This window comes from Cololabis saira, chromosome 5, assembly GCF_033807715.1.
Source record: "Cololabis saira isolate AMF1-May2022 chromosome 5, fColSai1.1, whole genome shotgun sequence".
Lineage (NCBI taxonomy): Eukaryota > Metazoa > Chordata > Actinopteri > Beloniformes > Belonidae > Cololabis > Cololabis saira.
The window spans coordinates 33293898-33306009 of record NC_084591.1 but is presented as its reverse complement, the minus strand read 5'-3'; the positions used below and the strand labels follow the sequence as shown (position 1 = coordinate 33306009).

At 42.5% G+C, this 12112-nt stretch overlaps 1 protein-coding gene across 3 annotated transcripts in view; it reads left to right on the top strand.

Moving 5' to 3' along the window:
• Positions 1-12112, top strand: part of ano3 (anoctamin 3) — a 32989-nt gene that overhangs the window by 14078 nt on the left and 6799 nt on the right. For 2 of the 3 annotated variants that reach the window (XM_061721650.1, XM_061721648.1), the window contains exons 7-15: positions 3566-3700; positions 4179-4285; positions 5605-5660; positions 5859-5980; positions 9430-9564; positions 9671-9767; positions 10143-10203; positions 11612-11694; positions 11788-11928. In XM_061721650.1, the coding sequence (XP_061577634.1) occupies positions 3566-3700; positions 4179-4285; positions 5605-5660; positions 5859-5980; positions 9430-9564; positions 9671-9767; positions 10143-10203; positions 11612-11694; positions 11788-11928 (937 nt within the window). The remainder of the gene's footprint in view (positions 1-3565; positions 3701-4178; positions 4286-5604; positions 5661-5858; positions 5981-9429; positions 9565-9670; positions 9768-10142; positions 10204-11611; positions 11695-11787; positions 11929-12112) is intronic. The other variant, XM_061721649.1, reaches the window with a different exon arrangement.

The window sequence follows — 12112 nt, the reverse complement described above, 5'->3', positions numbered from 1 at the left end:
CTTGGCAATGACAATCACCAGAATTGTGTCGTCCAGAATTTTCACTGAGTGATTTGGTGTTGTAAGTTCTTGTGCAGTCGTGGCTCAGCAAGGTAAAGAGCAGGGGACCGAGTACACAACCTTGAGGGGCCCCTGATCTGTTGTTGCCAACACGACCTGCTTGTGGCCTGAAGAACTCCAGCAGCCAGTTGCAGAGGAGCTGCTGATCCCAGTTTGTCAGGTTTGCAGATGAGTTGTTGAGGTATGATGATATTGAATGCTGAATTGAAGTCTATAAGCATGTGTGAGTCTTTTTTGTGCAGTGGGTGAGGGCTGGGTGGAGGTCAGAGCAGACTGCATCATCCGTGGATCATTTAGCTCCACGGAGCTAAAGTATCCTCTGGAAGAGGTCCAGTGTGGTGGGGGGAGGAGGGGTGGATTTTGATATGCGATATGACTTGCCATTCAAAGCACTTCATGATGATGGCTGTCAGAGGGACGAGGCAGGGATCGTTATAGCGGGATAGGGGTGATTTCCTCGGCTCAGGTATGGTGGTGGCTGTGACACATGATGGGACAACGGCTTGCCTCAGAGAAGTGTTAAACATGTTCAGGATTCATCCGTAAGCTCCTCTGCACAGTCCTTCAGCACACGACCAGGGATGTTGTGTGGACCTGCTGCCTTGCGGGAGTTGATGGCGGGGAGCGTCGTCCACGCTGGCGGCCAACGGGCCCAGTGTCTGGTCGTGGGGAGGGGCGGGGTGTTCGTGGGCGTGTGTTGTTTTGTGCTTGGAAGCGTGCAGAGAAGCTGTTCAGGCTGAGGAGAGAAGTGTTGCTCTGGCAGCTCTGCGGCGTGGGCCTGTGGTCCTGCGGTGTTGGTGTACAGGCGGCTCACCCACTTACGGCTGCACCCTTCAGTAGCACACCTCTGAGTGAGAATAGATGGAGCATCACGAGAATATCTGCATAATTATTTTTAGAAAGGTGAACTTGTGATGTTCAAACTCTCTCTTTTCTTTTCTCTGGAGGTAGAAACAGTCCAACAATAACCTATTTAAATAAAATCAGAGCTGTAAAGATGGAAATGTCTCCTAATGATAATAATAAATAACCTTTTTACACACTGAACAGCCAGCCCTGTGTAATGGACATAAGGACATTGTTGTACAGCTATTATGTAATGAACCTGCTTGATAAACCAGAGATAGACATTTAGAACTGGGTTATTGTTATTTTTGGTGATTTAGGGATAAAATTATAAATCAACATTCGGAAGATCAGGATTTTTACAGCGTTAACACACTGATTCACATTTCTGTTGAGATACTGTGAAATGCGTCCTGTATCCCCTTCTGCTCGTTGGTACTGCACCGCTGAGTTAAGTCCAGAAGAACCAGACTAATTATTTGTGTTGAAGAGGAAAGTAATTAGGATGACTAGAGTCAGTATTTCCTTTGGTCCCTTTCTCTTCCTTCAGCACACAGTATTTGCAGTTTTGTTTAACAGTCATGTCGTGTCAAGGCAGCATTGGTACAACAGCTTTGAACCCTGCGTCTGAGGAAAACCCCGCTGCATCCTGCAGAACTAAACTGGATTTACTGTCAAATATGGACCTGTGCCTGGATACTGCTGGTTCTGGCTCATATTCCTTTGAATATCACTTGAATACTTTTCTTTCCAATCATGAAATAAAATATATTTCTAAAAAGAAATGTTTGTTTAATCTGCATTATTTAGATTGTTAATTTGCTTTAGTAGCTACCTTTAGTGAGAGTCCTCGGCACCAGTGTCCTGGATGTTCTAGAATCTAGATGCTTCCTGCAAAGGCACCCGATTCAAATAAATGGTCCTGCGTCAGCTCGCCGTTCGGGTCTGCAAAGGTCTGTTAATGAGCCATTATCAGCTAGTAAAACTAATCAAACCACATCTGCACAGGCCTAATAATGTAAATACGTCACATTTGTTCTGTTTAACTCCTTTTATTATCAACTGAGCGGCACTTATTTAACTTTATACTGGATTAAAAACATAGCCATATTGTCTCGTGCTTTAGTTCATTTTGGTTCTTATATTTCTGTGCACAAACGATTGAGTCATTCAGAAGTGTGGGAACTGAAGCTACATCTGAAAGACAGCATGGATGCTAGAGGTTAATGTATGGGCTGTGAAAGAGGCTTGAATAGGAAACAGTCACTCAAGTGTGGAGTTCAGGAATGATTCCTCTTCCTACACCACACTGGTTAGTTTCCCAAACAAGTGACAAATGTACTTAGAAAGAATGACAGAAATGTGACTAACAGGAAAACAAGTGTCCCTCGTTCACCTCTGCAACACTGCGTGTTGTAATTTCCATAGAAAATATGATATTTAAACTCGGTAACACTTTATAATAACTATCCGTTATAACTAGTTAATAGATCATTAGTAAACAGTTAATTAATAAGCTATTAATGAGTTGTGAAGTATTTGTTAACAGTCTGTTAAGGATTCATAATGATGTTATTGGGACGTTATTCTAAAGTTGCAACTATTCCTCATTTACTAACAGTTAATAAATGAGGAATAGTTGCAACTTTAGAATAACGTCCCAATAACGTATATAAACTATTAACTGATTCTTAACAAGTCATTAACTGATACCTAACAAGTCATTAGTAAGTGATTTACTCATGATCTATTACTAATTTATAAGATATAAGTATAAATCATTAACATACAGTTAACAAGTCGTTCATAACTTGTTAACTAACGGCTTGTAAGTTATCTATTGACTATAAGGCACAGTTATAAATCCTTAACAAACTGTTAACTGTTATTTAGCAAGTCATTTATAACTCATTAACTATTAGTTTATTAATGACCTATTAACTATCTATAAGCATCATTATGAGTCCTTAACAGACTGTTAAAAAATACTTCACAACTCATTAATAGCTTATTAATTGTTACTAATGATCTATTAACTAGTTATAAGGGATAGTTATTATAAAGTGTTACCTTAAACTCTTGCAGCAGTTATTTTACCCTGAAATAGCAGGTGTTTCATCTCTGAGATATCTGTACCACCCCAACAATCAAGGAAGGGTAAAGGGGTTTATACAAACCAAATCGTGAAAAATACAACTAATTTAAAAAAATACATAAAAATTTGCACTTTTGTAGGCCTGATTGTAGTTGTTAGCTTAGCTCTCCGTCTGGATTCCTCCCTGATTCTTCAAAATGCTGTAAAAGCAGGTTATACACTTTCCTACCAAATAATACACCACAAGAGCCCAATTTACCAAAAAAGAGAGAGAAATGTCGCAAATGTACAACACAGACGTAAAAAACTACATCCACCCCTGAGCAGATCTGGTTGTGAGTGTGGGTCAGTCAGTCCCAGGCTTGTGACTTACACTATAAACATGTAAAAACAATAACTTGTTGTGTGATGTCACGTGTCCATGTGTGCGTGAACGTGTTTTCAGGGGGGGTGAGGCTGTCAGGGTTGGATAAAGGAAGAGGTTAAGCATCAAAGCATCAAAAAAAAAAAGGATCTTGCTGATAATCTGTGACGTTAATCCTGTTTTTCGGCGCGCCTGTGCAGCAGGTTTCATGTGAGATGCCAACAGATAAAGAGCTGGTTTCCCAGAAATCCCATGAAGCTGGACAAAGAGGCCCTGCCTGACCTGGAGGAGACCGACTGCTACACCGCTCCCTTCAGCAGAGCACGCATGCACCAGTAAGAGCCATGACAGTAACCTGTTTTGCATTCCCGTGTGCTTGCTGCGTATCACGTACTTTGATGCCCAGAACTTTTGAAAGCAGGCGGTGCACGCTGATCCGTGACAGTTTTTATATTCAGTAACAGCGACCCTGAAGTCAGAAGCCACAGCAAGACCAGTTAATCATTAATAAGACTCCCTGAAATGCAGCACAGATGATCCATTAAATCATTGATTCCCCATTTTATTCATGATCTTCATGTTTAAAGCTTCTTTAATGAAATGCATTGTCTCATCTCATCTGTGGTGAATCATTACCACGTTCCCCTTTTTGTCATCTTGGATGTTTTTAAGGATGCTAAAGTGAGAGCAAACGTTATGCCGTGAGTTCATTTTGAAAGAACTCACCGTCGTAATCGATTCAGGCCTCACTTAGGACCTCGACAGCATCTTGTTGATGAACAACTTAATAACTGCTCGGTCGTTTCCCCTCAGCTTCACCATCAACAACAGAGAGACGTTTTTTTCAAATTCCACCAGAAGCAGAATAGTTCATCATGTTCTGCAGCGCACCAAGTACGAAGAGGGAAAATTAAAGATGGGTAAGGATCGCCGCTCACCTGTTCCTCACCTCCCTCGTATATCGGTTTTGGTAGCTGTGTGTCTCATCTCATCACTTCTAGCATGTTTCTAGTTTGGCCTTCAAGCTTTGTTTCTATGCTACTGGCCTCTTTACTTCCCACCACATCACATCAGGCCGGCCACAGGGGTGAAAAACCTTCTTCAGGTACACCCGCCCTACTCCAGCGTTTACCATCTGCAGCTCAATCAACAGCCATGCAAATATGTGCACTTCTGTCTGGTTATTTTCAAGCTCTGTCAGCTGTTTGAACCTGTTGTAGGATGTCAGGTCTATACTGGTGAGACTGTTGATGTTTTTAAAAGCAGGCTCAAGACTCACCTTTTTAAATTGGCTTTTAGCTGATTCCGTTTAGTCTTTCTCATATACCCCTGTTTTAACTAGCTGTTCTTGTTGTTTTAACCCAGGTCTTATGGTCTTATGGTTTAAGTTGTTCTTATGCTTGTTTTAGCAGCCCCTTCTTATCTAGACTTACTTTTAGGATTTTATGTTATACTTTTAAATTCTTTTATCGTGTATTTTAACCTCATAGCCTATCTTATCCTGCGTTTTTGTAGCTTTTATCTCCAGTGTTTCCTCATGGGGAGCCTCCATGCTGGGAGTGACTCTGGCCTGCAGGGGTTCGTCCTGGGGGTGGTTCTGGCCTGGATGGTTGTGGAGCTCTGCACCACGGCTTCACCGCTGTGGTGTGGACTCCTCTATCCGTCCGGGCCGGGATGGTCTCTGTGGAGGCTCCCCTTGTAGCTGCGAGTTATGGGACCTCCTAGTGTGGATGGCTCCCTGATACCGTTTCCTCACATGGATCCTCAGTGCTCAGGCATATACTTGTGTCAACTACAGTGTGCTTGCGTCTGTATTTGTGTGTGTGTGTGTGTGTGTGTGTGTGTGTGTGTGTGTGTGTGTGTGTGTGTGTGTGTGTGTGTGTGTGTGTGTGTGTGTGTGTGTGTGTGTGTGTGTGTGTGTATGTGTGTGTGTGTGTGTGTGTGTGTGTGTGTGTGTGTGTGTGGGTGGGCGGGCGGGCGGGTGGAGGGGCATTATGTTTTATGTAAAGCGCTTTGTGTTGCATTTTTTATTTGTGTGAAAAGTGCTATACAAATTAAGTTTTATTTGATTTGCTTTGATTGGGTGTAAACTGGCTGTGAAAGACTGAGTTTTATTGTCCCTCTGAACTCCTGCTGCTTCCATTAATGACTAGTCATGAATTTTTGATGTGGTGCCCTCGTGTTATTTGGGATGTTATCGGTTTTCCCTTTGACATGCCCCTCCTTTGTTTTACTGCAGGTATCAACCGACTACTGGGCAACAACACTTACGAGGCTGCTTTCCCTCCACATGAGGTGAGTTTAAAACATTTATGAATATGGCACTATTAAGGCCCCGTAAGACCTTCTCACGGCGATAAATGTCAGCTGTAAGAAGTTAACCCTCAGAAACAGGCCAAGCAGACAAGCAGCTAGAACCGCAGTAACGGTGGCTGAATAATCAGCTCGTACAGTTCTGCCTGGCGTACATTAACGCACTTGTTGTGTTCTCAGGGTGGGTACAAGAGCAGACATCCCATAAAGACGCACGGTGCCCAGAACCACAGACATCTTCTGTATGAGCGCTGGGCTCGCTGGGGCATCTGGTACAAATATCAGCCTCTCGATCTGATCAGGTAATCAGCTTAGAGGCAGGAGCTGCGGCATCATGACCTGTTTTTGCTGGATTGTTTTTCTGGTGTTTTTGTTTGGTTTTTTAGCTGTCTTCATTTTCTCTCTCTCTCTGTGCATTGCATTACAGAGGGTGAAATATAAAATTAGCAATAGCTGCATGCACCACTTGGCATCCCTGATCCTCTTTTGTTTCTGAACTTTCTGAGTTATTTTAATAGCTGAGATGCAGTTTTCACTTCCCTTGGTGCCTCGATGTTACATTTGTCTGGATAAGAGGATAAATACCATATTTGTGTGAGACAGAACTGAGTTGAGTCTTACATTTTATTATTCAGAGGAACTTTTCTGATTCTTTGCATCAAGGCATTATGCAGAGAGGACACAGGAGCTCTTAATAGGCGATGTGGATGTTTGTTTTTCCTCTGATTTATGCGTTTCTGCTGTAAGTTAAGTTGGAGTCAAGCTCCATCTTTTAAAGCAGTCAAGAGACTCGTATCAATATCAATATCGATATCAATGTCATCTTCTGATTCTAAGCCAGAAAGAAGGCGAGGAAATATTATTTTTGTGCACATAAGAGTTTAATCATTTTCTGGCCATTGGGACATGAAGAGAAATATTATAAAATGAGAAAAATAAATGAATTAAGCTGCGAGCCATAAAAGCTTTTGTTAATGTGGTTTTCCAAAGTTAAGCAACAGAGCAAATCAACAAGCACGAGTGCTTTGAAACAATGTTGGATTTACTGTAAAGGATTTCCCTCTGCTGAGCCGTCAGCTTTTATCATATTAAATTAACCCAACTGGTGAAAAAAGGACTTCTTATTTGATTTTTTTTTCTTAAATGGCTTTATTGAATTTACACAGGGGCACACAAAAAGTTGGGGTTTTGTTATTGTTAATAGCTAAGTGAGTAAATAATGCCCAGGTTGCTTAAAGGCTTAACATTAAAATATTTAAATTCTTGAATATTTCATACAAATCTTTGTTTTAATTTTGTAGATTTTGCTTTTAAAACACAAAGGAAACGAGCCACAAGTGAAGCAATTAGGCACCCTGTGCGGTCTGCACTCGATAAAAGTAACGCTGCCTTTGGCAAAAAGCAAAGCTGTAAACACGTTTTATAGCGGCTACAGTGGAAGTCCTTCTGTCCTTGTTTAAAGGCTTTTCACCCTCTTCAGTTCTGTGCAGCTCTCTTGGACTTTAGCATAGACATCGCCGCTTGGAGATCCATCCACATAGTTTTAATCACGTTTTATTCCAGTGAAGGTCGAGGCAAAACTCTGAAGACCGAGGCAAAACTCTGAAGGCCGAGGCAAAACTCTGAAGGTCGAGGCAAAACTCTGAAGGCCGAGGCAAAACTCTGAAGGCCGAGGCAAAACTCTGAAGGCCGAGGCAAAACTCTGAAGGTCGAGGCAAAACTCTGAAGGTCGAGGCAAAACTATCAGCTGCTGCCTGTTGGAGTCTGTTGAGGATTTGAGTCTTTGGATCTTTTGGATTTGGATTTGGATTAGTTTTTTTTGTTGTTGTTTTTTTCTATCCTTTTAAAGGCAGTGTGGTGTTTTTTGTACTTCCAGAATCTTTATAAATTTAAATTAGTTTGATTATTCCTCAACAGATAAAAAAGTTTAGTCCTTTTTCTCCTTATAGCAACTTAACAGTTTATTAGGGATTCATCAGTCCACATGACCTTTTCCAAAATGTATTTATTAAATGTTTATTTGGGGCGGCAGTAGCTCAGGTGGTAGAGTGGGTCGTCCAATGATCCGAAGGTCAGCGGTTCGAATCCCGCTCTGTCCCAGTTTGCTGTCGTAGTGTCCTTGGGCAAGACACCTTACCCACCTTGCCTCGTGTGAATGTGTATGAATGTTGGTGGTGGTCGGAGGGGCCGTTAGGCGCGATATGGCAGCCACGCTTCCGTCAGTCTGCAGTTTGCAGCTGTGGCTACAAATGTAGCTACCACCACTGGTGAGAATGTGTATGAATGAATAATGATTTCTGTAAAGCGCTGTGGGTGCCTAGAAGGGCGCTATATAAATCCAAGTCATTATTATTATTATTATTTATTTGCAAACTTACATTTTGGAGACGTTTGTGTAGGACCCACATGAAATCACCTCTGGAGGACTTGAGCAGTCAGATGGGAATCTTGTTTTTCCAGTGACTGAACTTTTTTTTTTTTGTTTGTCTTTATTATGGGGGTGATGGAGAAGTTTCAGAAATTCATGTATCAGATGTGATATATTACAGCTTCTTCTGTAAAAAGAAATGACCAATATTTGACATGTCATTAATAATAATGGTTACAAGGCAGATTTGCCAGTCTGTTTATAATAAACCAACACTGCCAAAGCTGTTCTTTGTGTAATGAAGCTGCACTCTGAAACTTTTTACTCTATTTTCTAAAAGCGCATGTTTTTCTGGCACATAAAACTTGTCATTGTTTAAATTGCAGTGACTGAACATTCTCTGATGCAGAAACATACTTTTCTAATCTGTATTATGTTATTTATTAACTGAACGTCAGCATTTTAGCTGAGGATAAAGTATGAAAACATGCCCTACCTCTGTGGTTTCCATAGTAACATGATGGATAACCTAGTTTGTTCAGGTGTAACTGCAAAGCTTCTTTGGTGGTATAACACTTTAGATATTTGGAGGATTTGGAGGATTTTGCATCACAATATATTATTCAGCATGGATTTCTAGTCAAAACGTTTGATTTTCTGTTCAAGTTAAAATTCCTGCAGGACCAAATACCCAAAAGATTTGCTTTGAATATAATGATTTAGTTGACCTCTGATTGACTTTTAAGATGAAGGTTTCATTACTGAATTTGTGCCAGTCGTTCGACAATCTTGACATTTATCGAACATCGTTCAAGAGCTTTCAGTTTGGTTCAAATGTGAGACGTCAGCGCTCTTTATCTCATGTTTATGATGCTCCAGTGATGTTTCTCTGTTATTCGATCGTGAGAAGAATCCGTCAAGGATTTCACTGTTTACCTTTACAGACTGTCTTGCTTTGTAGTGAGTACAGCCACAAATTCAGATGTTTACATTGCAGGTGCTCATAGGAAGTATTTGCTGCTAATTGTTGGGTAAGCGTTCATAGATTGGGGCTCTGGTGTGCGTATAGAAGTCATAAGTTACTCACACTCATGTCCTCTTACACCCTGCTGTGAGTGTTTGTTCCCTTTAACTGCATTACTCCGCCTGACTTAGCCAGATGTGAAATAAGGGACTTGCTCAAGAGAACAATAAGAGTTAGATGCAGCTATTGATCCGTTTCCTATCACAGTGACCTTTCAGTCCAGCAGCTTCACCATCCATTAACACACTACAACCACCTCACTGTAACCAACCACTCCGCAGTCTGAAAGTACACAGCTTAATTACCCTTCAGCGCAGATTAGTGGGTTATATCCACCTCTGTCTTCATGTTGCTTGCAGGCGCTACTTTGGGGAGAAGATCGGCCTTTACTTCGCCTGGCTGGGCTGGTATACCGGCATGTTGATCCCCGCGGCCCTCGTCGGCGTGTTTGTCTTCCTCTACGGACTTTTCACCATGGACTCGAGCCAAGTCAGGTCAGTCCGCGCGGCCTCGCCAGAAAACTGCCCATGTTTTCCTTTGTGATTCCAGAGCGCGAGTTTATGATTGTTGCTGACGTTTCCTGATTCACTGTGTCACCAGTAAAGAGATCTGCGAAGCCAACACCACCATCATGTGTCCCATGTGTGAGGAAACCTGCGAGCCGTGGACGCTGAGTGACAGCTGCGTCTTTGCCAAGGTCGGTGCAGATCCGCTGGACACCGACTCGTCAGACTCTAGATCAGAACATTTAAAACGTCACAAACCCACTGAGCTGCTTACAAAAAACGTTGAGATCCAGATTAAACTGTCTTCATTTAAAAGTTGCATTGGACAATCAAAGTTTATTCACTCGCCACAACAGGCTCCGTTGCTCTTTCCATTTCTGACTTTTTTGTGCCATGAACCAGAAACAGGTGAAGTGTTTCCACTTCTTGCGGCTTTAAGCTAAATCAATCAGCTTATTCTCAAAGTTTCATGATTACTATTCAGTCTGCTTAAAGCTCCTTAGGCATTAGAAACAGCAGATGTAATCAAGTCATCGCCCTTTTCTCTCCTCTTCCTGTGTTTCCAGGTGACACATCTGTTTGACAACGGTGGAACGGTTTTCTTTGCCATCTTCATGGCTATCTGGGGTACGTTTTCTCTTGCATGGCCTCTTTTCTGTGTTTGAGTTCTGCAGTCCAGTTCTATTTATACAAGAGAGTTGGCACTCCTGTTTCCAACATCCATTCGACTCCTCCAAAACACATTAAGTTTTTCAGGTGGGAATTTCTGCACAGTAAACAATCTTTAGTGCAAACACAAGAGCTTCACTCGGTAATGTGTTTCCAGAGGATAAATAACGGCAAGCTTCCTCCGACTGAATGTCTGCATTTACACTTTGAGCGCTATCCTGATGTAATTAGTGGGATTATTAACCCTCTCTCCAGAGGAGGGTTATAATTCGCCTGGCAGGGCTGCAGGGTTGAACCATTATGTTGGTGTATTGCTGCATCTTTCCCACAGCTGTAATATCTTTGTAATATGGAGCTTGGGCATTATTGTGTGGTGTCCTGCCCAAATCCATCTAACTGCCAGCTCTATGAACAATCACCCGCACTGGAGGGACGACTCAGCACACTCTGTTTGAACTAAACAAAGTCCAGGAAGGTCCAATTCTGAATCCCCACATTTGACAACGCAGAGCGAAGTGGCGTTGCTGCACCGCTCGGCTAGTGCGCTTTGGGTCGGCCATGCGAGTGCTTCTGTGGGATAGACATGAAAACCGGCTCGCCCAGGGGACCGGATGTAGGCATCGAGAAAAGGCCACTTTTCTGTCTTTTTAAACTAAAATGGGTCAAGCTATATTAAACTTCAACGTTGTCTCTGCAACAGCAGCTGGAGTTATTCTGACTAAGGGTTCAGATCTGCTGCTTTTAAAACCACTTGCTTTTGTTTCAGTGCATGAAGCTGTCATGTGAAGCAGAATAATGATGTTTTCCACCATTTACTGAATCAGCCTGCAGATCCTTCTGCACGTTCTCCATTGAGTCTAAATCGAGCCAGAAAGTCCTGAAATAAATATGCACAATGATTCCTGAGAGACCAAAAAGCATCCTCTTGTGGTGTCCAGGCCCTTGAAATATTCAATAGACTCATCATCGAGGACTTGGAAAAGCGGTTCTGGTATTAATGACGTACACATGTGCAACTGTACATGATTACCGGGGACGAATTACTCCAGATGTACAAAACCACAACATTAAGATGTGTGCCATCCCGTTTAAATAAGGGCCTTTCTCTGGTGTTTCATGTCTGGGATAATGAAGAGCCTCAACGCTGAAAGAACAATATTTCTGGGGTTGTGTGCAGCTCAAGTCACAACAGAGACAAAGAAACAATGCCTCCAGACTGACGTCTTCCCACTCGGGTTGTCTCAGCGTGATGTGCTGCTTGCCTCTGCATTGGCTCCTGCGTGAACTTCCCTGTGCTTTCAGTAAAGCTATGTAGCACTTATCACAGCAGATCAATAACACGATGAATACCTGATGTCCTCTGCAGCCACGGTGTTTCTGGAGTTCTGGAAGAGGAGGAGGGCAGAGCTCACTTACGACTGGGATCTCATCGACTGGGAGGAGGAGGAGGTACGTCAGAGGAACCTTCCGATGCATCCAATGTCGTTTTGACTCATTTCAGCTGTAAAATTCATGTGTTAATTCTCCTCCTGTGTTGATCAGGAGGAGCTGAGGCCTCAGTTTGAAGCCAAGTACTCCAGGATGGAGAGAGTTAACCCGATCTCTGGCAAGCCTGAACCTTTCCAGCCCTTCTCAGACAAACTCAGTCGGCTCATGGTGTCTGTGTCTGGAATATTCTTCATGGTAACCTCTGTGACCTTTGTATAATCCGTCCTCTTGGACTTAATGCAAGCCCTGTGAAGCTGTGTGACATGCCAGCAGTAGTGTAACATCTCCCCCTGCTGGAAGACACATTCATCTAATGTAAATGATGCATTTGCCTTAATTATGGTCTCATTTCCTCTGATTACTGTCTGAATTAGATATG